Source organism: Astatotilapia calliptera, chromosome 5, assembly GCF_900246225.1.
Source record: "Astatotilapia calliptera chromosome 5, fAstCal1.2, whole genome shotgun sequence".
In the NCBI taxonomy this organism is placed as follows: domain Eukaryota; kingdom Metazoa; phylum Chordata; class Actinopteri; order Cichliformes; family Cichlidae; genus Astatotilapia; species Astatotilapia calliptera.
In genome coordinates, this window is record NC_039306.1 from 21,193,000 (window position 1) to 21,218,158 (window position 25,159).

Below are 25,159 nucleotides of genomic sequence, written 5' to 3' on the forward strand. Positions count from 1 at the left end.
ACATAATTATACTAACTACTGAATCTTAAACAATGTCAGATTTGAATGCCTTCTACTGGGATTTCTATGTGAAACCCTGATCTCATGCAGTGCAGTCAATATTTTTCCACTGGAAGGGTCGTGGATTTAAAGCAACATGGAAATGTAAATATTCAGGGAAATTAAAATAATTTCCTTGGGTACAGAACTTAAGCAAATGTATGAATATAGGTGTTTAGTTTTGTATGAATATAGGTGTTTAGTTTTGTGTTTGTCTTTAAAAGTTGTGGCCCAACCAGAACAGGGAACTGCCTTCCTTAAAAACGACTTTATTTACACTTCATCCCACATATGGCTAATAAGTACTCCTTTGTTTCACTGATGATTGTACAAATGACCTTTGAGTATGCACCCTCAATCATTTGGTTACTCGAAACTGAGTGGATACATGGCGTCCATAAATTTGCATGATGACATGCTGTAATGGAAACGTTACCATTCAAACTATGGTTAGGATCAGGAAGTGGTGTGTTCAGGACAGGTCCAAAGAAGACGCATCTGGAACAGGAGGAAAGGCGAGATTAAGAGGGTTGAGGTAAGGCGAGGAAAACAGGAGTCTCTGTGATGGCTCTGTCTCTGATTACTGGAAGTCAGGTTATAAGTGACCTCCTGACGATCCGTGAGAAAGGCGTCCTCATCGGTCTGCTGGAGCCGCAGTGTAAGGTACACTTTATTAATTTGTATGAAAACAGCTGAAAAATATGATGGAAAAATAAATAACAAGGCTGAGAAAATTGAATGTGTTTTAAGAGGGTAAAACACATCCCCACCATCTGTTAAATTCTACATGATGATAATATTACTGTAGTAGCTCGATGTGCTATGATGTATGTCTCTGAATCATTTCATGCTCACACTTGTTTTCATGTTATCATCTGCTGCTATCAGAAGGAGCCTGGTGTATGAATGGGCCATGTGTTAGAGCTGTTTTAGTTTTACATTTAGCCTAATCTTGTCATCCGCAGTCTCAGATGCTTGTTTTGTCTGGAACCGTTGTGTTCCCAGAGCATCAACCACAATATTTAAATATTATTTAAATACCACTCCGCAGTAAATAAATGAGGCATTTTTAATTTTTTTTCAGTGTTAGGGCTTTAGACAGTTATTTAATTAAATTTTAAATTCTGTGGTGTATTTGTTACCTTCCCTCTGTTTTCTTTTGCTTAGAGAGTAGAGGCTGTGTTCGTTCTGGCCAAAACATTTCTGTTGTGAAACACAGAGGCACTGTGCCGGCTCTCTCTGGTGTAGATCAAATTAGGCTATGCACAAACAGGCTCTCCCAGTTCATTACGTTACACTGACATTATCACTACCAAGAAGAAACAATTTGGGAAAAAAAGACACAGAGCAGACCCAGAACAGAGACACTGATAGGAAAGACATCGTCTTCATGGTGCAGCCATAGATGGCCATGTGACTGGCAACATAAAAATACTAAATGGAGAAAAAAAAATCACAAAAGTGAAGAAAATACATTCTTTTATATCCTCCAACAAAATTCTAGGGTTAACTTCCAGAGTTCACAAATACATCCTTTATAGTGGCATGTAAATGGTTAATGACCCCTTTTTAGGGCACTATAAAGTTCTTGTATGGTATCCTGTGTTTATATGCACACAAACTGCATTGCGCCTGGTGTTGTGAACTGGCACTCAGTAGATAAAACTGAAATATGTTAAACTGAAAATTTGTAGTGTGAAGAACACACATCCAGATCCAGGAGGGCCAGTATAGCCTGACTAACACATTCTAGACAGATGTAACTGTGTCATCAGCACAACAGAGAACATTAGATATCTTGATTAATTTCTTATACAGGGAGTGCACTATTATTAGGCAAATGAGTATTTTGTCCACATCATCCTCTTCATGCATGTTGTCTTACTCCAAGCTGTATAGGCTCGAAAGCCTACTACCAATTAAGCATATTAGGTGATGTGCATCTCTGTAATGAGAAGGGGTGTGGTCTAATTACATCAACACCCTATATCAGGTGTGCATAATTATTAGGCAATGTCCTTTCCTTTGGCAAAATGGGTCAAAAGAAGGACTTGACAGGCTCAGAAAAGTCAAAAATAGTGAGATATCTTGCAGAGGGATGCAGCAGTCTCAAAATTGCAAAGCTTCTGAAGCGTGATCATCGAACAATCAAGCGTTTCATTCAAAATAGTCAACAGGGTCGCAAGAAGCGTGTGGAAAAACCAAGGCGCAAAATAACTGCCCATGAACTGAGAAAAGTCAAGCGTGCAGCTGCCAAGATGGCACTTGCCACCAGTTTGGCCATATTTCAGAGCTGCAACATCACTGGAGTGCCCAAAAGCACAAGGTGTGCAATACTCAGAGACATGGCCAAGGTAAGAAAGGCTGAAAGACGACCACCACTGAACAAGGCACACAAGCTGAAACGTCAAGACTGGGCCAAGAAATATCTCAAGACTGATTTTTCTAAGGTTTTATGGACTGATGAAATGAGAGTGAGTCTTGATGGGCCAGATGGATGGGCCCGTGGCTGGATTGGTAAAGGGCAGAGAGCTCCAGTCCGACTCAGACGCCAGCAAGGTAAATGGTAATGGCCTGTATTTATATAGCGCTTTTACTAGTCTCTAAGGACCCCAAAGCGCTTTACATATCCAGTCATCCACCCATTCACGCACACATTCACACACTGGTGATGGCAAGCTACATTGTAGCCACAGCCACCCTGGGGCGCACTGACAGAGGCGAGGCTGCCGGACACAGGCGCCACCGGGCCCTCTGACCACCACCAGTAGGCAACGGGTGAAGTGTCTTGCCCAAGGACACAACGACCGAGACTGTCCGAGCCGGGGCTCGAACCAGCAACCTTCCGATTACAAGGCGAACTCCCAACTCTTGAGCCATGATCCACGTGGAGGTGGAGTACTGGTTTGGGCTGGTATCATCAAAGATGAGCTTCTGGGGCCTTTTCGGGTTGAGGATGGAGTCAAGCTCAACTCCCAGTCCTACTGCCAGTTTCTGGAAGACACCTTCTTCAAGCAGTGGTACAGGAAGAAGTCTGCATCCTTCAAGAAAAACATGATTTTCATGCAGGACAATGCTCCATCACACGCATCCAAGTACTCCACAGCGTGGCTGGCAAGAAAGGGTATAAAAGAAGAAAAACTAATGACATGGCCACCTTGTTCACCTGATCTGAACCCCATTGAGAACCTGTGGTCCATCATCAAATGTGAGATTTACAAGGAGGGAAAACAGTACACCTCTCTGAACAGTGTCTGGGAGGCTGTGGTTGCTGCTGCACGCAATGTTGATGGTGAACAGATCAAAACACTGACAGAATCCATGGATGGCAGGCTTTTGAGTGTCCTTGCAAAGAAAGGTGGCTATATTGGTCGCTGATTTGTTTTTGTTTTGTTTTTGAATGTCAGAAATGTATATTTGTGAATGTGGAGATGTTATATTGGTGTCACTGGTAAAAATAAATAATTGAAATGGGTATATATTTGTTTTTTGTTAAGTTGCCTAATAATTATGCACAGTAATAGTCACCTGCACACACAGATATCCCCCTAAAATAGCTCAAACTAAAAACAAACTAAAAACTACTTCCAAAAACATTCAGCTTTGAGATTAATGAGTTTTTTGGGTTCATTGAGAACATGGTTGTTGTTCAATAATAAAATTATCCCTCAAAAATACAACTTGCCTAATAATTCTGCACTCCCTGTAGTCTGCAGTCTTGTTATTCCATGTTTTATGTGGTATGGATGAGGCTGACTTGCCTGTGGTGAGAAAAAGCTGCTTTGAAAGTGCATTTTGAAGTACAAACTACTGACAGTAATTTATGATGCAGCATGTCACTGCCATTGTGGATTGCCTGAGACACGTACAGATGGTTCTTTTATGGTGCTTCCTTCCTTTATTACTTGTGTTTGCTTTCACAATAAAATTGTCTTTCCAAACAACGTTAAGTTCACTCACCTGCTAACACAACCTCACCAACTGCCCGTCCATACTCACTCCACACACCTGGCCCAAGTGTACTACTGAACAAGTACAAGAGACATAATTATACAATGCCTAGCCCGTGCTCCACCCCTCCCCTGTCGCTGAGCCAAACCCACATGCCTCCACCACAATGAAAGACAATTATAACAATTTATAATGCTAAAACATTCAAATCACAACAAAAATCGACAGAAACTCTAATATACATGAACTGACACATTAAATGCCACTGAAAAAGTGCAAGGTTCCAGGTTTGGTTTCATTAAAAGAAAAGGAAAGACATGTTGATTAGTACAGCTTAAGAAGACTAAAGAGTGCAGGCAGGGTAGAGTGGGTGGAGACGAACGGGGTGAGAGATTTGTGACAGCAGGATAGCTAGCAGTGCAAAGAAAGGTTTACAATATGGGACTTAGACCTGCTATTATGTGCGGTGTGGAGAAAGTGGAACAAACAAAAAAACAGGAAGTGGAGAAGAAGGTGGCAGAGCTGAGGATGCTTAAACTTTCATTGGGAGTGACCAGAATGGAGAAAAGGTTAGAGAAACAAGGCAGAGATGGTTTGGACACATGCACAGGAGAGACGGTAGACAGTGGAGCTGCCAGGCAGGAAGAAAAGAGAAAGACTGTAGAGAAGCTTCATGGATGTAGTGAAGAAGGACATGCAGAGCGTTGTTGTGACAGATGAGGAGAATGATAGATCAGCTGTGGTGATGATCTGAAAGAAAACAAAGTCTCTACTCAAGTGCATTAGCTCTCAAATAAAAACAAATGTTTTATTAGTGGCGGTAATCATTGTCATGGATTTGCCTAAGGCAGTGGTAAATCTATAGGGCTGAGGTTTGGATTTTGCATTCTGCAGACAGTAAGCAGCTTCCACCACTTTTCACATGCACTACACATAGGTCAAGTGTGTATGGTTATCTGCCTGATGTATACATTGCCTGGGCCTTTGCAGGGTTAGAGGAAGAGAGGTGTAACGCAGGTCAAATTACACTATATTACAGTATTCAGTTCAGTTTAGGTGTATTTATATTGCCCCAAATCACAACAACAGTTGCCCCGGGGTGCTTTAAATTGTAAATTAAAGACCCTACAGTATTACGGAAAACCCCACAAATCAAGCAACCCCATATGAGCACGCATTTTGCAACATGGAGAAGAAAAAAATGTACTTTTGACAGAATGAAACCTCGAGCAGAACCAGGCTCAGAGAGGGAAAGCCATCTGTCATGACCAGCTGGGGGTTGAGAGGTAAGAGAAGAGAAAAGAAAAGAGATTGTAGGGAGGCAGGACAAAACACAGACTAAGGGAGAGAGAAGACAAAAAGGCAATGGCATGCTGCAGTGGTAATATAAACACGTGGGCAGTGAAAAGAGGTCAGTGGAGTGAAGAAGTGCTCAGTGCATCTCTGAGAGCTTCCTTTTCCCCTCCTGCATGGCAGCTCTATCTTTAGCATCCTTTGTCTAATATAGCCACTATCCCTCCTCTGCATGTCTCGTCATTTCAGTGCACAAAAACTATTTAAAAAACAATAGCTACTCTATTTGAATCACCACGCAAAATTGAATGTAGTCGAACAACCAGAAAGGTATTACAAAATGTAGTTAAACTACAGGATTGCTTAAAAGTAGTCCACTATTACTTAATTGAGGCAACAGAAAGAAGTTAAATGGAAAAGAGGTCATCAGTCTCTGAGGAGCAGCATCTTTGCTGTAAAATGAAACTAGAATGACTCAAAGGGTTACTGTCAGTCAGGAAACGTGAGCTGGTTTCGAAAGTAAATGATTTCTTTTTTTAAAATCGGATGTTACTCATTAAAGAAGTGATTGTGTAGGAGGACGGGCACACAGTGTCTTAAGGACAGGGTTAATGCAAAATATCAGAAAAACAAACCAAAGCTAACTACACAAGATCATTACTGAAGAGACATTTACACAAAGACGCCAGGAAGTTGCATTAAATTGGCATTTTCTAAAATTTAACACCAACATAAACATGCCTGTGCCTTGTACGATAACTTAATAAATTGCACATCATGTATTGATGCACTTTGGACCACTACTGTCTATTTCAGCTGATGAAATCTACAGTAGCACAGATACTACAGGCCATAAGTACACCAGGGGAGAGGCCAAGCTGGAGTCGCTTAGAATGCGGTGTGGTGTGTCTCATTGAGGATTCGTCCATGCATTCCTATTTCCTGCGCTTATACTGCGTCAAGGTAAAAAGAACATCATTACTGCTCACATTCACTCCAACCACTCAAACTAGCACATACGCTGAAACGTGCACGCTGCTTCCAACATGGCACAGCACGGGGCAGCTTGAAGTGTTTCCTCTACTTTGAGGTTTCCATCAGCAACAATAGGAAGACTCATCCAGATGGGTGCGCCTGTGCTTTTCCTTGTGCAACTCTAACAACTCCTCTCATTCTGAAACACAGCGTGCCAAGTTACTGTGGGAGCAGGAAATGTACATTCCATTCAAGTACACTGCAGCGCGTGCTTTCTTCCATACTTTCCCCGCAGATGTAAGTGATCCTTTTTTGGCATCGGTGCGTGCCTTATGATTATCAGAGTGCCACTTTTAGGTTGGATTTGGGTAGATTTGCTGTGTTTTCGCAGGACTACCAGGTAGGCGTCAACTTTGCAAATGAGACTGAGGCAGAGGAGTTTCATCATACCGTGGAGGCTGCTTGTGGTTAGAATAACAACAAACATCTACACGTATAAATGCTCTCAAAGGCTCAGCCCTGTCTCGTATTTTAACACAACCTTTTTATTTACAGAAAAGATGACCAGCATGATTGAAATGACAGCAGTGGGCAGTTCAACGAGGGAACTACCTGCTGATGATTTGGGGTGAGAAAGATAGCACCACTTTGTGTCTTTAGAGTGAAGGAAAGAGCGTTAAAGAGGTGGTTCACAGTTTCGTGTTTTTTTTGTTCTCTTTAGAATTGAGCCATTGCACAGTTTGAATGGGGAGAAAGATCTCCCTATGGACACATCTTCCACGGCAGCTCCCCCAGCTTCAAGTTCTGTATGTCAAACTCTACAGTGAATTGTTAATGGGGTAACTGTTAAGCTGTTATTAGTCATTAATAATAGCATGATAAATGACTCCCTGTAATGTGTCTGCTTGGTGAAGTTTAAGGATCTTGACCCGGCTATGAGGAGGCTGTTGATGCAGGCCAAACTCACTGAAGAAGACTTGAAAGGCAAAGACGTTGCCGAAGCTGTTGACTGCATCATCAACAAGTTTGGAGGGCTGAAGGCTGTGCAGAGAGAGCTGAGAAACAGAGGTACTATATCCCGTAAAGTTTATTAGAATGTGCAAATATTTATTTACGTTTCAGTTTCAGGAAAAATACTATTGTGTATGTTTTTAAGATAGTGTTCTGTCATATGCACATAGGCCCAATCTCTCAGACACTGCCAAGATCTGCAGGGGCTTCCATCTATCTGAAGAAGGGCCCGTTGCCACCGGTCCCTTCCATCAAAGACAGCAACACTTTTCAACAAACACCAAAGGACATGGACACGGTAGACAAGAGTCAGACAAACACTCCGATTCCTTTCTCTCCAGCTCCCCCTCTGCCAGCTCCTGCAGAGAGGATCAGAAAGAGTGCAAGTTTCAAAAATGTAAGAGGAAAAGATTTAATTGAGCATCCATACTTGTACACAGTGGGTGGGCTGAACAAACTTTTGTGTTTTGTGCTGTTAGGCTGGCTCCCGAAAATCAACAGAGACAGGCGACTTAATCCTGGCTGCACTGAGAGAAGCGTTCAAAGAAAAACGGATGCTTCAGCAAAGCAACAGCGAAGATGGAGAACCTACTGTTACTATTCCTAATACTAACCAATGACGGACTCTTTTAAGAGATCTTGGAAGTCAGCTTGTACTGTAAATGTAGTTAAAGATGCGGCTTTTTGGCTTTGATTGTCAAACAAAGCAGTGGTCAGATTAAATTGCCATAAGGCAATGTGATAAAATGAAAAGCCACATTGTGCATTTAAAAAAATCTAAAATGCCATCATATCAGTACAGTATGCTAAGTCTTAGTTTAGAGTCATAGATGTCACTAAATTAGATAACGAAGGGCCAGATTTTCACTTCCCAACGTAAATCCCAGCTTCCTTAAATGTAGCCTACAGCAATATAAAGATAAGTGAAGAAACAGATGAATTTTTAACCACTCTTTTGCTTTAGTTTCTTTTCTGGAAATCTAGCTGAAAGTGTATGTTTTACTTGTCTTCTGTATAACATTTGTCATGACTGTAATGTTTATGTTTTTAAAAATTCAGATTTCTGTGGGGTGCAATGTTTTATGTATTTTTTAAGTGCTTTAATATACACCCATGGTGGAACCTAAAGAATAAACAAAGTGGAGCATGCATTATAGACAAGATATGGAAGCTCTGTTGTCCTGTACTATAACAGCACTGCCTGCTCTCAGTTTGCTTACAATTCAGTAAAATCTGACTTTACTTATCCAGACATAAACAGTGTAAAGGCCAAGGTCAAAGTCGACAAACAGGTGAGTGTGGTAAGTAATTCAGTCAATCGCAAAGGTAAAACCCCCTCTGTTCTTTTCAGTGATCTTAACTTTTTGTTTTAGATGCTTTTCATGTGCTATTTGTGGACCAGTGTTTTTAAAAAAGGAGATTTGGGAATAACCTCATGCAAACAGATATTTAAACCAATGTGAAGCGGTGTTTCTAATGACCCCCCGCCTCCCCCATGATACTATATTTCTAAATCTCAAAAGAAGAAAATGAAATGGGGTTAAGGCATTCTTAGAAGTCTTTTTTCGTGGAGAGGTGGGGATGAAAGTGGATGAGCGCTAACGCAGAGAGGTGGGTGTGCGCACGCTCCCGCAGACTGAGTCGCTTCATTCATTTGAGTGGCCGAGCTGCTCTAAGCGTACTGCGCTCACCAAGCTTGGAAAAAGAGGCTTTTAAAACGGGGATCATGAGAGGCTCCTACACTCTACGAAACGCGCAGGAGAGGCCAGGTAGGACGCTGAGTCCTGTCTTTTATTTTTCGTTATTTGCTCCTTTGTACGTGACGTTGCCGCGAGTCTTCGCTGGCACGGAGTACAGAGTGTGCTGTACGCGAGCAGCTGGGCTAACGGGCGGATGAAGTAAACAAGTGTGTGTCACGTAGGCTTGCTCCGGAGCTGTCAGCGCTTTCAGCCGTGCAAATGAGAGAGGCAGACTGCGGGGCAAGCCTAGGAAATGTGTAAAAGACGACTGCTTTCAGATGTGTTGCAGTAAATAATGGATTTTTGTTACTTTTTAAGCGCTTTGGCAGCAGCTTCCTGCAGAGTCGCTGCAGCTGTTGCTTAGCTAGCTGCACGCAGCTGACAGCCATGGGAAGGAGAGCAGAGACTTGTAAACACTGTTATCACAGGGTCATAGTAGTTATGTGTCAAACATCACGCCCCAGACTCATCCCTATTACTGCCTGGGCTGTGATTCGGGAATATCTGATACATTTCTGGAGCTGGCCGTTGATCTGGCACTGCTCAAACTTGAAAAAGTTGATGGTTAGGAGATAATTATGAGCATACTGGTAAAAGGAGAACTTCTGGCTCTTCTTGCATTCACTATGACCTCCGGGTAGCTTTGTCCTCTCCCACGTGGCTTCATAAGTTTGTAATCCATTAACCAGTTATAAGAAAACGTCACTCTTGCTGTTACACCAGGGTCTCAGAGACGTGTGGATCTTTATTAGCAGTAACTCGATGATTTCCAAAAGCACCTCCTGTGAAGTCATTTTATTAACACGTGCTGTGCAGCAGGGGATGGTGCACAAGGACTAAAAGAGATTTCAAAGTCTAAACAGACGCTCAGGTTTTGTCACTCACTGCTTACTACTCTGTTTACTTCTGCTTGCTGTTCTTGTTCCTCCATTACTCGTTTGCACTTGTGCATAACAGCGGCACTTGGCCTAGTTCTAATGCTATGTCCCATATAATACAACGTTTATATTTACTATAGGAACAGGCTCTTATGTAATTCTATTAGTCACGTATCCCGATGAGTCTGTTTAACGTTGCATAAGACACCATGCAGGCAGGTACACAGATTTCCTGCCGTTCTTTTTCGCAGCTGTGGTCACGGAGGTTTAAATGTGTGCAAGCTGAGCTGCTGTGGCAGGTGTACGAGGGATGAGCAGAGCTCAGGCTGCACTGGTGAGGAGACGTGCTTCACTGGCTGTCCTTATTATGCATAGACACAGAGTACACAGAGAGAGGTGGGGCTGGGCAGAAAAACAGGAAAATCATACTGGAGTCAGTCTATCTGTGTGCAGCTGATCTGTTTATACTGAGGGGGCTGTTTAGTGTGGCGATGGCAGCTGATGTGCATATTAAGCTGCCCTTGCTGTTTAACAATAATCACTGCTACTCAGAGTGGAGGGTTGGAAAGGCACTGAGTTGTCTTAGTCATGAGCACCAATATGTGGTTATAACTGCAGATTGGCTAGGAATATGTTCCAGCATGTGCAGCAGAGTCTTAACAGATTATATCATTATGTTTAGCCACAATAGCTGTAACTCCCGCAGGATATTTATCTCTGGGGCTCAGAGGCTGCCTCAGACGCTGCAATAAGACCGCCTTCTTTCACCATCCTTCTCTCTGTAATAAAATACCATAAAAAAATCTTTATATTTGGACATTTTCATATCCTCCAGATTGTGGCTCTAAATCCCTCTAGTCCCTTCTTAAAGGCTTGGTCTCACTGTCCCTGCACTTCCCTCTCCCTCCTGCCCTCCCTCTCTCCGTCTGCTCTATATCTAGGTGAAAGTTCACCCGCTCACACAGACTTGCAGCGAAGGCTTGATGCAGGCTGAGGCTGTGTCATGTTTATGCACTGAGTGTGCAGCTCCACAGTGCTCTAATCTAGCTGCTGTTTTTGCATGTGAGAGAATTCAACCTCAAGGTCGTTGGAGGTGTTTTTGATGTGCCTTACTTGGTCTTTGTTAATCACCCCCGGATGAAACGTCTCCTCTGTTCTGCACACTATTTAATTAAGTATGAACCGACAAAATGATTCTGGGTCACACCATTCATACAGATTAGTTACAAAGATATTACTCTTTTAATCTGTGTTAATTGACAAAAGCAGCACATTGGCAGCATATTTGAAAAGCAGAAACAATAAAAAGGCTCTATTTTTAGCTTCTCTGCTGTGAAGATTTGCTGATTTTTGCTGGCTTAAAGGTGATTGAAAAGGAATTTCAATCACCTTGAACACAGGAAATTGTGAGCAACATTTCGTGTGATTTTTCAGTCCTTTATCGGAGTCAAAATGGAATCAAATGCTTAATAAAGCAGACAAGACCACAGACTTTTAATAGCTTGACAGCTTCAGGCATTATCACTCAGCAGTGTAGACAAATCCTTTCAGATGAGTCCGAAAATCAAACTCTGTCTTTTTAGGATTATCTTGTTGCCAATTTCCTACAGTCTAAAATGAGCCAGAAGGGCAAACACTGAGTAAAAGTACCCGAACAGGAATTTGATAATGGTCATTGAGAATTTCCAGCTTACCTCTTAAACAGTGAAACCATTGGGACAGCCTGGGATCAATTTCATCTACAATGTCATGTTCTCTAATGAATGCGTGTTTTTTACATGGTCAGCAGGAAGCGAGGTCCTGATGTGTAGAGGTAAAATAACCGGGCCTACAATGATATTCGGTTATGGAGTGAACATAATTTTTCTTCTGTGTGATGCTTGATGCACAACACACATCCAGTGACATAAGGTAAATCCTCAGTGGTCGTCAACATTTCAAGGTGCTAAATATGAGTGTTTTGTATTTTTAAAATGTCTGTTACTCCCAATCAGCTTTTCCTTATTGTCATGGTGGTACTTGATAACCTTGAGCTACCCCTCCAGTGCATCTGCCTGCAGACCAACTCAGACTCCACCGTGTTGGATTGCAGATATCTATAACAGTCCTTGTTGTGCTGGTGCAGGAGGGGAAACTCTAACCAGAATCTGCAAGCTCACCACGAGCTACAGAGCAGAACAACGACTACCCAGCAAGTCCAAAGATGGTGGTGTTGGAGTCTATCTGAGGGAGGAAAGAAATCAGGGAATGCCTCAGCCGCAGGGATTGAAAATAGGCCAGGTCATCTTTATTCCATCACTCTTAATTTGGATCATATTCGGTTTGCAGGACGGTTTCATGTGTATTTAACAGATTTCAAAGCCATCTCAAACAAGCTGCTTCGAGCAAGAAGACAGAAAGAAAGTGTTCTCAAACCAAAGCAATCCACGTGAAATATGGGTTATAAAGGCTGCTGTTTGGCACTGGTTGTGTAAATTCGGGGTGAACTTTGGCCCACATTAGATTGGAATCTGTTACATATTCCTCTAAATGATGCTGCGGGTCAAAGCCTATATTTAGGGAAAGTAGGATCATAGTGGCCCAGAAACAGGACTGCCATCTGCTCTCGTCTGCAGCCCACATGAACAGAGTTTCAAATCCAGATACTTTTCACTTAGAGATCTTCTGAGATGTTTTTTGTGGAAGAAATTATGAAAGCAGAGGAGTAGACTTAGAACTTGTACATATACCAAATATTCATACATACATACAAAGAGTTTGTTAAGGATTATATTGAAAAGGTCAAATGTCTCGGGTCATTGCAGGTCATTAGATGCTGTATTTTAGCAGGATGAATTTAAAGACTAATTTATATAGTCGTTACTGGACATTATGTATTTGTTATTCATTTATAATTTACATTTATCAGATATGTCACTTGTGTTGTTTGTGCCATTCAACAGATTAAACTGACACAAACTTTCCAAGAACTCAGACTCTGAGTGATTGAAGAATAACTTTTACTGTCCCTAAAAGCCTCCCTAGGCTGTAGCATGCATGCTTGAGTGCTTTTATTTGCTTAGAAAGCCAAATGTTTGAGCATGTCTGTTGATTTCCTGAAGCCCTGAAGTGAAAGGCTGATGGGATTAGTGCTACTGACATGCTGACTGCTCTCAGACACTCCTGCCTGCTGACCTTTTGCCTAATGACCTCTGGTGACACTATAAACGTCTCCTTACAGATTTGTCCTCATTGTAGGGCCTGCTTTGGTGAAGCACAGCGCCCTCTGGTGTCAGAACCTTGGTATTATGTTTGGGCTTGTCAGCATTGAGGATAAACGATGATTACAGGATGTTATTGAACTGACATGACTCACTTATTACTTAAAAGTGCAATTTGAGTCTTCTGTTCATCTAAATTTGTCACTGAGTTTAATCTGGGGCTGCAGGATTGATCTTTTCCTGCCTCTGCAGGTTTGTGCTGCCGTCTGCATTTTCTCACAGGTTCCCATTTATTGTTTGAGACATAAAAACTGTCAAGCAAGCACATTGTGGCTTCTGACTTTGACTTTTACCCAACTTATTTTCAGTTTATTTATGATGCATGGTAGACTTTACTACAAGTGGGAGCAAATAACTGATTCACACCTACCTAACAGAAAATTAATCTGCTTTTTTTTTGAGAAACAGAGAGAAATGTGACGATGTGTTGGTCCATGTCCATGTAAGTTATCCTCCTCAGACCCGAGCTCTTGGTTTAGATGCATTTTAGATGTGATGACTTCGATCTGATGAGAATATAAACTTATCCTATTTGAACAGGAATTTGTTACATTGTTACATAATTGCTGTAGCTTTTTAAAGTATTTGTGTTTTTAAGACAACACACTTATTTTTCAGTATAACACAATAATGTCTGTCTCTGTGTTAGCACTGAGCTGAAGTGGACATATGAGTATTGGACTGTTGCTGTATATGTTACCCCGGGCCATCTACTTAGTGCCTTTTGTGGTATTTCTTACTGTAGCTATGGTAATGTTACACAGCTCAGCTGCAAACCCTACCTCAGTGACTGTTTCACCACTTAATTGATGGCTTTAAATTGTCTGGCGAAACTGAGGTGCTTGTGTTCGACTCTGTTTGCGGTCGGTCAACGCATTGGCCAGAAACATCAAATCCTCAGCTAATCTTGGAATTATTTTCCTGTCTTCAAGCTCATTCTTGTCAAGCTCAGTCTTTACTGTCACTCAGTAAAAAACCAGGCTCCTGCCTAAATACGCAAAGCTGCTAAGGCCTTATTCCAACCGTCGGCCTCTCTTGTTTAACTCTTTCACGCTCTTATTTTAAATCCAGAGGCGACTACACTTTGGAAGTTGTGGGGCTTTGGAAAAGCCTTCCTCTTTATATCAGTTTGGCTGAATCAATGTTTTGTTTAAAACGACTGCTGAGAACTAGTTTTTCACAGGTTACCATTTCCTTAAATCCTTGGCCTGTTACGTTTGGCTAAGTAATCACTTATGCTTGAATCGTGTTTATGTACTACTATATGTTGGGGTGGTAAATACATGTTTTTTGACAGACTTTAAAGCTATTTGTAAATGTGTGTTTAAAAAGTAAAAATGAGGATAGTTATTGTTATTCTCCCCGCTTTTTATTTTATTTTTATCGTTTTTATTCAGAAACCCCTAGGCTTTTCTTATATCATTTTATATAACAGTAAAAATAAACTACTATAATTTGTCAAACACTAATACTATACTATACACTATATTCGTGTTTATTAACCAGTTTCATTTTTTGTTTAAAAAAATATTTACATCTATCAGACGGGAGTTTCTGCTGTATCTTACTTTGCTGGCAACTTTTGCCACATGAAGCATGTGTGATCAGTGAGGCCCGTGACTGGGTCGTGTAAAGCTGAGGCTTCCATGGTTTTCACGATGATGTTGAGCTGAGCTCCCAGTAGTCCGCATGCCCTTCTTTCCTGCCAATGCGCCTCTGCTATTGGCTGCTGGGCCTCTCGTTCCATTTCTGATTGGCTCAATTTCTTGCTGCATTCACTGCCCATGTGTGCTTCATGTGAACGCCTAAAACTTGTTTTTCACTTAGCGTCTTCGAATCGTACGTACGTAGTTCACGAGTCATTACGGTAACTTGTAAACAGTCGCGTTTTCGTGGATTTTTATTTTTATTTATTCATTTATTTATTTTACAGATGGTGGATGCTTGTGATATTTTCAACACAAGACGCTAAGAAAAATGCTTCACAAGACTTTAAAACACAAAATGGTCAATAAAAGCATTGAACTTTATATGACCCTGGAGTGAATTGAGTATTTGCTTGATTGAGTATTATTTGGGTAAACATTATAATGTCTTTGGAGTATTTTGTCTGTTATTAACACAATTGCATTTGAATTCTTCAAACTCAGTTGGGGCTCTTAATCAGACTTCCATACGCAAAATCATGGTGGGAGTTTTTATGTAAGCACCTGGGATAATACTGTCACGTGAAATATGTAAATACATTAATTCACGCTAACATGGGGGAAAAGACGACTGAAGTATCGTTACAACCTGTACCGGGACATTTTGTTTTCTTCCCTCCCTCGCTTTCCGTTGCGCTCAGTATCCAGTCCTTACGGTAATGGGGAAACTGCTGTTCCTCAGCTGATATATAACATCCACCCCCCTGCAGAATTTCAGTGCCAGGCTGAAGCCCACCGCCTCAGTTTGTTTTCAGGAGGGTAACGTAAATGACCCAACAACCAGGATGATAGACAATCAAGAGTTTATGGTGGAGGGTTACCCGCGGGAGCTCACCCAGAACCCGCTCAGGAAGATCTGGATGCCGTGCAAAAACGGCCACATCGCTCATAGACGCGGTAAGATGCAGCAGGTCGTCAAGTGCGCAAAGGATGTGTGTCGGAGATGCGATTTCACTCATCTGTGGATATGATCTCGTCTCTGGTCTCTCTCATTTTTGTTCTGTTTTGCACGTTTAATGGTCAGATTTGTGCTTGAACTTATCACATTACGCACGGCTGGTTGAGATGTTGCGTGCTCGGTAATGTTGCATCAGGCGCATCTTGTCTGGTCCATATTTCTCCTGACATCACATGCAGGGAGTGGGATTCTGAATCAGCTTAGCATCCGATTACACAGGTCTACTCCTTATGTTAGTTTATCTTGTAGGTGTAACACTGGGCAGCTGTCCTGTAATGTGACCCGGGTGCTTGGTTTTGTGTCTGATTTTCTCTCTCACTTTTCTTTTCTTTTCTTTTTTTTTTTAATTTTTTTTTTTTTTTTTGCTAAGTCATTGTCTGCCTTCCCCAGAGCTGTTTTTAGTTTTAGTTAAAAAAGCTATAGCTAGTCCAGTCCCGTTTTGGCATAACACACATCAGTGACCATGTAATAATATTATGCTGCATGAGTCTCCTTAGACATCAGTCTAAATTTCCTTATCTCAAATGTATTTGATGTGTGGGACTGTCTCAGTACTTAAAGATATTCCTATGGATGTTTCTTTTTTTGCATAAGCAGGTTTGTTTTTGTTTTTTTTACTATACAAACAAATAACAGCAAAAAGTAATTAGTAACAGAAGAAAAACGGAAATTGCTAGTTTAAGTCTTTAATTTAAACACTTGTTTGGGGCTGTAACAAGCAGACCTTTGTGGTGGTCCGGCTGAATTTCAGCCAAGTCTGAGTTGTTGCGACTGCAGAGCACAAACCTGGCATTTTCCCACCTAATTAATCAGCATGTGCTGCTGGTTAGCTATTAAGGAAACATGTAGGCTTCTGTTCTGCTGTCTGAATTTATGTGCTCCTCACAGCCTTGTTTTTAGCTGCACTTTTAATTGTCATTTTTTCTTGATCTCGGCCTGTCTCAGACATGTCGGAGCTGGCCCCCAGCTCTCATAGAGCCCAGCGAATATAAAATGCACATGAAGGATTTTAGTCTGAAGCACGTGGCTTGCATTTTTAAGCAGTCTCATTGTTTTACCTCATCTTTATTCTGTAGCAGTGCATATAACTGTTACAAAAAGGGTTTTTTTTTCTCCAAAAAAGCCCTCTAGACTAATTGGTGTGAATTATTGTTGATCACCAAATTAAATACGTGAAAAGCTTTCAAATTTAGGTTCTTTTGTCTCTCCGTCTCTGTCAGTGTGCATGACAAACTGCCCGACCCTCATTGTGACAGTTGGACTTCCAGCCCGAGGGAAAACCTACATTTCAAAGAAGCTCACACGCTACTTAAACTGGATAGGCGTGCCAACGAAAGGTAGGAGCCACTTCCTTAAAATCATGCATAAAGTGACAACCAACATTGCTCTGTGTAAACATGACAGCTGTCTCTCAACAGAGTTCAATGTTGGCCAGTACCGGAGGGAGTGCCTGAAAATCTACAAATCCTTTGAGTTTTTCCGTCCAGACAATGAAGAAGGCCTAAAAATCAGACGGTGAGTCTGCACATGGTTTTCTGGATGTCATGCAAAGTTTCATTCCAACCATTCCACCAGACTTCACCCATGTGTTGAAGAGAGGAGAGCTCAGCTGTGAAATTACCTGCTGGGTTGATCGGTCAGATTGAAAACCTGGTAGCTTTCAGCTATTGTTGGCACATGGATTAACCGCTACAGCTTGGTTTCATGTATAAAATAATACATTTTTCTTTCACGATGTAAAAAAGAATGCAACAAAGACCTAGAATAATCCCAGTACAAATCTGAAATGTAAAAATCTCTCGTGTCTTTCCACAGTCAGTGCGCTTTGTCAGCTCTTAATGATGTACGGCAGTACCTGAGCGTCGAAGGAGGACAGGTTGCGGTGAGTCCTTGATTCTGTCCCTGACATCTGCTGTAATCCTAGAACACAGAAGCATATAGAACGGCTGCATAACGCTTGTTTTTCCATGTTGTTTCAGGTCTTTGATGCCACTAATACAACAAGAGACAGAAGAAGGACCATCATCATGTTTGCTGAGCAGAATGGATACAAGGTATGTTTAAAGCAAGATGGTACTCTCTTTTTCTTTTTTTTAAAATTTGGATTGGCGACCTCAAAGTTAGCTGTATTTTCTTGTCATTTCAGGTATTTTTCGTGGAGTCTGTGTGTGAAGACCCAGAGGTCATTGCCCAAAATATAGTGGTAAGCTTTGTCTCCTTTCATTGAATCCAGTAGAATCAAAACAGGACTTTTAAAATTTCTGATATACTTCCCCAAACATTGGCTGCTGAGTCCAAAATAAAAATCAAGAGAAAATTTAGCTTTAAAGTTCATCAGAACTGAGTTGCAGACATAGACTTTATATGAAAGATGGATGTAGCTGCTGTAGCATCACCAGTTGGTTAGTGAAGTCCAGTTTTGAAGCTTCGTGTTGAGCTTTTTAGAGTGCTGCTGTCTTGGTGTTTTTGAAAACACACATCATGATCGAGGTGTGGATGGGACTCAGAAAACAAGGATGCTCGCCTGAATGGTTGTTTAGTTGTTGCGAATGAGTCTTGAACCAAGCTTAGACTTTAAACTAATTACGAAGGACTTCACTGAGGTTGCAGACCAAGACAGAGAGAGTCAGCATGAGGCAGCAAACTTCCCCTTCCTTGTTTCGTCTGCTCAAATCCTCTCCTTGTGTTTCCTCTTTGTAGCAAGTTAAGCTGGGAAACCCAGACTACATTGACTGCAACTCAGATGAGGCCATCAAGGACTTCATGAAGAGAATAAAGTGTTATGAGTCATCCTACCAGCCTCTGGATGAGGTTCTCGACAGGTGACGACATACAAAACATGAAAGCGCTGGATTTTCAGCTGGATTTCTTGCAACATGAGTTAAACATTAGGTTTGATGTATGTAGATGTTGAACAGTAGGCTCTGACACAGGGATGCAGTTCTCCTTTCAGTCATGAAAACAAATGGAGCTAGAGTTATTTAATTTTTTTGCATTTTGCACATTTTACCTCCATCTTGTATCTGGGCTTGTTTTGCTTCTTTTCACAATGGAGCGGGTTTCTGTCTTTATCAGCTGCACATCTGCTAGTTAGGTCATGGCTGCAGTTACATGAGAGGGTCAAATTTTAGGATAGCCCTACCCTCTCACAGTGTGACCCATCAGTAGAGTGGATGAAATCAGTTCAAGCTCACAGGTGATTAACAGAGCGTCTCGTTTCAGGGATCTGTCCTACATAAAGATAATGGACGTGGGCCGTCGTTACCTGGTGAACCGTGTCGTTGACCACGTCCAAAGCCGAATTGTCTACTACTTGATGAACATCCACATCACACCGCGCTCCATCTACCTCTGTCGCCACGGTGAGAGCGACCTCAACATCAAAGGACGCATCGGAGGAGACTCGGGCTTGTCTGACAGAGGAAAAGAGGTCAGTGTCTGTGCATGTAGAGAAAATATGGCAGCACATATGTTTCAAATCACCGAGTTGATCTAATGCATCCTTCTGTGGTGCTCTCTTGCTGTCCAGTTTGCCAAACGTCTGAGGAATTTCCTCCAGGAGCAAAACATCAAAAATCTTAAAGTGTGGACGAGCCAGATGAAGAGGACAATCCAGACCGCGGAGATCCTTGGAGTGTCGTACGAACAGTGGAAATCTCTCAATGAAATCGACGCTGTATGTCCACTTCAAGTTTTCCTTACTTCTGTGCAAAAGCCTCTGTGGAAACATTTGCGTAAATGCTGAACATGTTTCCTCCTCTCTTTCCACAGGGCGTGTGTGAGGAGATGATGTACGAGGAAATCCAAGAGCGTTACCCTCTGGAGTTTGCCCTGAGAGACCAAGACAAATACCGGTACCGCTATCCGAAAGGAGAGGTGAGCATAAAACTTATTTTTTAAGGATTTTTTTAGTTGTTTTTTGGTTGTTTGAGTTTTAAAAACAGTTGAGAGTGTGACTGATCTGCGAACCTCATTCAGTCATATGAAGACCTGGTTCAGCGGCTGGAGCCAGTGATCATGGAGCTGGAGCGACAGGAGAACGTTTTGGTGATTTGTCACCAGGCAGTCTTGCGCTGTGTTCTTGCATATTTCCTGGACAAGACTGCAGGTAAGAAGGACTCAAAGTAGGTCGTTTGAAGTTTTTTTTACTTTACCATCAGAGTATGCTTTTTAAAGTCTGAACCTGAAACTTACTATAACTTTCTGTCACCACAGATGAGTTGCCTTATCTTAAGTGCCCTTTGCACACAGTACTGAAGTTGACACCAGTGGCTTACGGTAAGTTCTGTAAATTAAAAAGCTTCTAACACATTCACAGTTATGCATGAGTCCTTAAATTCTATTCTTGTTGTATCAGTGGAAACAAAATTTCAGCTTGTATTAACTTGTATCAAAAGCAGTTAGATGTAAACTTTAAGATAAATATTGTGAAAATGTTTATCAAAATAAAACACCTAAGATATTAAAAATGGCTTGCCAGTGGGCGTGAACATAATATTATATTTATTTAGTATATTTAAAAAGGAACATTTCTGTATTATAAGTAACTACTGTTTGCTCTTACGCAGGATGTGAAGTGGAGTCTTTCTGTTTAAGCGTGGATGCTGTAAACACACAAAGAGACAGACCAGAGGTAGGTGTCACCAGCAGCACTCAGACCTTTGACCTCACTGCATTTTTACCCTGTGACCCACAACTCAGTCAGGAGGCTCCCTCACACTGTATACATAGGAACCACGACAACAAATAATATTCAATGAAACAAATGATACTCAGGCAACATTATTACAAATGTTTAGATTCTCTAAGCTGCGGACTCAGTGGTGTTTCACACTCTTTAGAGAAAAGAATTCATATAAAAATAGAATTTAAAGTTTGGGTTAGTCTGTGTGCAGATTCAGTATAAGGTTTTAGGGTTTAGAATAAATTTGTGTCTGTATGTATTGCTGATGCTCATTTCACAGTACAAACAGGGGTCTGAGGGATCTGAATGGAGAATCCAGAGAATTGATCTGTCAGTTGGCTGTAATTTTGTATCTGCTGATATCTAATCTCAGAGCACAGGTTACCGTGGCGATATCCTGCTGAGAACAAGCCTATTCATTTATGTCCTCTGTAAAGGATGTTTGTTTTTGGTCTATATCTTTTGATTTATTTGAGCTATGCTAATAAATCCTGACTAGGGATGGGTATTGATAAGATTTTCACGATTCCGATTCCATTTTCGATTCTGTTTAACGATTCGATTCTTTATCGATTCTTTTTAAAAAAGGAGAACACTAAGGTCGATTAGCTTAGAACTTTGTTTTACATCTTCTCTTTGAACAAGATAGAAATTTAGAAGTAACATGGCCTTACAAACCCAACAGTGAGATCTTAAGAGATCCACAGCCTACGGCTCTTCAATGGGGTGTCACAGGGTCCCCAGGAAAAAAATTGTAAATGTAAAATAATAAAATAAATATTCTTCTGTAGCAATTACACAAGAATATAATATAATATAATAAGAATATAATATAAGAATGTTCCTGCCTACAATTAAACACATTCACTTACCAAAAATCGGGGGCATCTGCTGTGGCAAATGGGTTCAAGCCTTTTACCACAAACTTAGACACTGCTCTGTGACGTTCGTCTATCCTGGCCTGAAAGGAGACGCTACCGGTAGACTGCAGCGACAACTGCCAGCGAGCGCCAGCCAGACTCGGTCTGTCTCTCTCATCATGGTCACCTAAATGCACAGTAATGGCAGGTTTTGTAATAAGGCAGATCGCACTAACATAATATGCACTGTTAGTTGATTATTTACCTGCCGCATTAACGGGAGAGGACGTACAAACGTTACCGCTGCTGCTGGGTTGAGATTCACGAGTGTGGAGCGCAATTTAAAAACACGACATTCACTTAAGGTTATCGTGTGTTTTGTGAGCAAATGCTTTTGCATATTCGTAGTGTTTCCTCCCTTAAATGAAGTATCTACTTTGCAAGTATTGCAAGTTGCCCTGTTGTCATCCGTTCTCGTAAAGTTATAACCAAACTTTTGAGCGTTTGAGCCGCTTGGGTGCTGTGTTTCCTGCCAGGTAAATGACGCTCCGCAACGTGGTGACGTCATTCGGGGCGACTGGAATCGATAAGGGAATCGTTTTCAAAAATGGCAAACAATTCCAAGGAATTGAAACAGTGGGAACCGGTTCTCAACAAGAACCGGTTTTTGATACCCATCCCTAATCCTGACGTACTAAACAGAGGACATCCTGGGCTTTCCATTGATATCTCTGCTTTTAGCTCCAAAACTTCAGTGGGAAGAGGAATTTTTTCTCGGTTCTCAGGAGGATGTATTCCGATAAGAAGTGAACCACCTTCGTAGTAGAGAAAACAAGGGTTAACCAGTCCTGTTTCATATTACAGACCTTTGGTCTCTCAAGAGGCACAACACCTATTCCAACATTTACTGTAGCTCTCACTCCTGAGCAGGCCTAGCAGTCAGTACTAATCCGTCTGTTTCTTCTTCGCACAGCGATTGTAAACTTTCAGTCACACGTTCACTGTCCATCCTCCAGTGATCCCTGACAGCAATCAAAACAACTGTGAAGTCGCTTATTATTGACATTTCTACCTCTTTTCTCATCAGCTATGACTTTGATTTTTTCCTCAGGTTTGCCATCTGAGTAAGAGCTGCATGCTCAGATGGCTGTTTTAGGATAACTAAATGTGTGCGCTCATGAACATGTACCAATAGCTTTGTGTTAGATTGTGGTTGTGTGAGACGTTGTGCTTGGAGTTAGGCAGGTGGTTGATATTGTCAGAGTGAGTAAAGGGTATATGTATGCTAGTCAAAAAAAAAAAAAGAACAGAAATTGCACGTTTTATGCTGTGAAGTACATTTTAAACTTTGTTTTAAATCTACTTTCTCAGCACATGATGTTTTCAGTTCTGGTTGATGTGTAATTTTACTGAACACAAGTGAACTCGTACACCTCAGCATTGATTCTGTTTACTGCAGTGGTCTCACTGACTGAAGTCGACCCATCCTGTGTTATTGTCTTAAGTTTAAATATGTAGCATATGTGTGAACACAATGAGGAAAAATAACAGGGGCACTCCTTCAGTGTTTTTAAGTTGTTTTAATGGCATTTCAAAAAAATTAATTTATTTCTGATTGTGGCTGATTTGTATTTACATTCATTATTTATAGACGTGTATTTTATGCATAATGTAGCTTGTTTTCTTAACTATGTGATGGAGACTGTTGCTTTAAATCTCAACATTGTTGCTGTTTCTAAAATGATTCAGTTTCACTATTGCGATCTAGGCTTTGTGTCTGTGCTACCAAAGTGAACATGTCAAACCTCCAATAGAACCAATAAGTTGTTTTACAAAAAATCAGCATTAATGTTAACTTGCTGCTGGATACAAAAAGACTGATTTAATTGAATGTAACATCATTTCTTCTCAACTGTGTTGAGTCTTGCACATTGTACACATAAAAATCTAGATAAAAATAAATATGTTTGTTTCTCACACTACTCTTTTGGTCAAAGTGTTTATTTTGTCAAAGCTAAATTACACAAAGTGATTACACTTAACGCAGAAAACTGACTTCAAGTCATACATGTCAGTGGGGTGTGGGTAGATGTCTGATCAGCGGCTGATATTAGCCGTTTGGCGATGTGTTAACACTGATGTTTATAACAGCTGAAAATTTTAAATTGAGTGTTGCTGTGGTATAATTTATGCATGGTTTCTCCACCAGAGGGCACTCTGCAGCTTCCCAGTTAGCAACACACATTTGGAAGGCCACAAATAACAACCAGCGGATCTGAGTAGCCGGGCTGAATAAATAACTACACATTACAAAAGTATCTGTCAGTGTAGATGAATATTAGGTTTTTAAATAACCAAATATCAGTATTAACAAATCTGACATCAGTCGTGCTCGAGTGTGAAACGGAATAAGTTATCAATAATTAAGCTGTGTATCAATACTTGAAAATTAAATGCTAGCTTCTGTAATGCCCTTTTAACACACATTAAAAATCTGTTTGACTTTCGTACCGCTAAAGGCCTCTGGAATATGTTTTAATTATTTGAAATCAACAGTTTAAACAGATTTTTTTTCTTTTTCTTTAATGTCATCATTAAGAATCACTGTAGCTGCACTCACAAGGTCTGCTAGTACCACCTCATGAGACAATGGCTCATTCTTATACTGAATATGGAAATCAGGTAATTAATGAACAGGTGAATTAATGTAAAACTAAATGTAACTCCGTTTTTTCCTCTCGTCCCTCTTCCAGAATGTGAATGTGCAGCGCAGCACTGAAGACGCTCTGCAGACAGTCCCTGCTCACTTCTAACCTCCTCCACTTCCTGTTCCAGCCGAGACCTCATCTGACTGTTTTTTTTATTATTCCTGAACAGCCTTCACGGTGCTGCTCAGCTGCTGAATGAGGCAGCTTTTTGCCTGTCTCAGAGACATCTTTTTACACTCTCACTGTAAAGCACTTTCTTTAAATGTCCTCCATTTTATACATTTATTTTAATCGCAAAGAGCTTGACTCTCTTTGGGGGGCAACAAAAGGCAGATGTGATTTTTGTTTTATATGTGGACCTTGTTAAAGGTGCAAAAATATTAACTTTAATCATTGTCTTCCATGATTATATTAATATTTACTGTATAGTGGGCATTGTATACTGCCATATGGGCCTGTTGTTCGTTTCTGAAGGTGTTTTTATATGAAGAAAGAGAAGGAAAAAAAACACCAGAAAAAGATCGAGGACACTAATCACAAATTGCTTCTTAAGTGTTTTCCTTTTCTTGGCTGTTAACGTTTCTTTTATTTTTTTTTTTAACTAAATGGAAAAACGTGCCGTGACCGCGCTGTGTTATAAATGAAATCATTCCAGAGATTTAACAGCGAGCAACCCCCCCCTCCTGAAAAAACATTATGGGGGGTTGAGATATTAAATGCATGCAGCGTGTTTTCTCAAAAACGTAAGCTGATATGCTAAAAATACGAAATGAAGCGCTTCCATTGTTGTAATCTTATATACAAATAGCTTTGTATATAAGACTAAACGTTCAAAGGCTGTTACATAAAGCATTTTAAATCACTCCAACCTTCACAAATGAAAAAGATTATAACATAAAACTGTGAAAACTGTAGGTGCATGTTTGTTAAATTTGTGTGTAAAAACATGTGTATTATACTTTTTGTGGGGTAATGGCTTATATTACTATACTGGGGGGAAAAATAACCCAAAATGCCTTCTGTGTTTCCAGCTGTTAGACCTCAATAAATTTGAATGTTTCTTGTAAAGAAAACTGGAGTTGTGTTTAAAGACTGAA

The 25,159-nt window shown here is 40.9% G+C and overlaps 2 protein-coding genes across 6 annotated transcripts; both read left to right on the forward strand.

Annotated features, from left to right (window-relative positions):
• Positions 1-325: 325 nt before the first annotated feature.
• Positions 326-8,267, forward strand: LOC113022524 (neural Wiskott-Aldrich syndrome protein). Its single transcript, XM_026168003.1, has 9 exons — positions 326-702; positions 6,100-6,246; positions 6,469-6,555; positions 6,650-6,725; positions 6,814-6,886; positions 6,980-7,064; positions 7,173-7,326; positions 7,440-7,666; positions 7,749-8,267. The coding sequence occupies exons 1-9, from the start codon at positions 604-606 to the stop codon at positions 7,887-7,889; spliced, it is 1,089 nt and encodes a 362-aa protein (XP_026023788.1). The 5' UTR covers positions 326-603; the 3' UTR covers positions 7,890-8,267.
• A 616-nt stretch (positions 8,268-8,883) lies between these two features.
• pfkfb4b (6-phosphofructo-2-kinase/fructose-2,6-biphosphatase 4b) lies at positions 8,884-25,135 on the forward strand. Of its 5 annotated transcripts, none has more exons than XM_026168005.1 (14): positions 8,885-9,038; positions 17,031-17,147; positions 17,229-17,325; positions 17,626-17,692; positions 17,790-17,864; positions 17,957-18,013; positions 18,511-18,632; positions 19,033-19,240; positions 19,340-19,486; positions 19,582-19,686; positions 19,789-19,918; positions 20,026-20,088; positions 20,379-20,443; positions 24,108-25,135. In XM_026168005.1, the coding sequence occupies exons 1-14, from the start codon at positions 8,996-8,998 to the stop codon at positions 24,165-24,167; spliced, it is 1,356 nt and encodes a 451-aa protein (XP_026023790.1). In that variant the 5' UTR covers positions 8,885-8,995; the 3' UTR covers positions 24,168-25,135. The 5 variants fall into 5 exon arrangements, with proteins under 5 accessions (XP_026023789.1, XP_026023790.1, XP_026023793.1 ...); XM_026168008.1 differs by lacking the exon at positions 24,108-25,135 and adding an exon at positions 22,328-22,658; XM_026168009.1 differs by lacking the exon at positions 8,885-9,038 and adding an exon at positions 15,188-15,749.
• Positions 25,136-25,159: the final 24 nt, after the last annotated feature.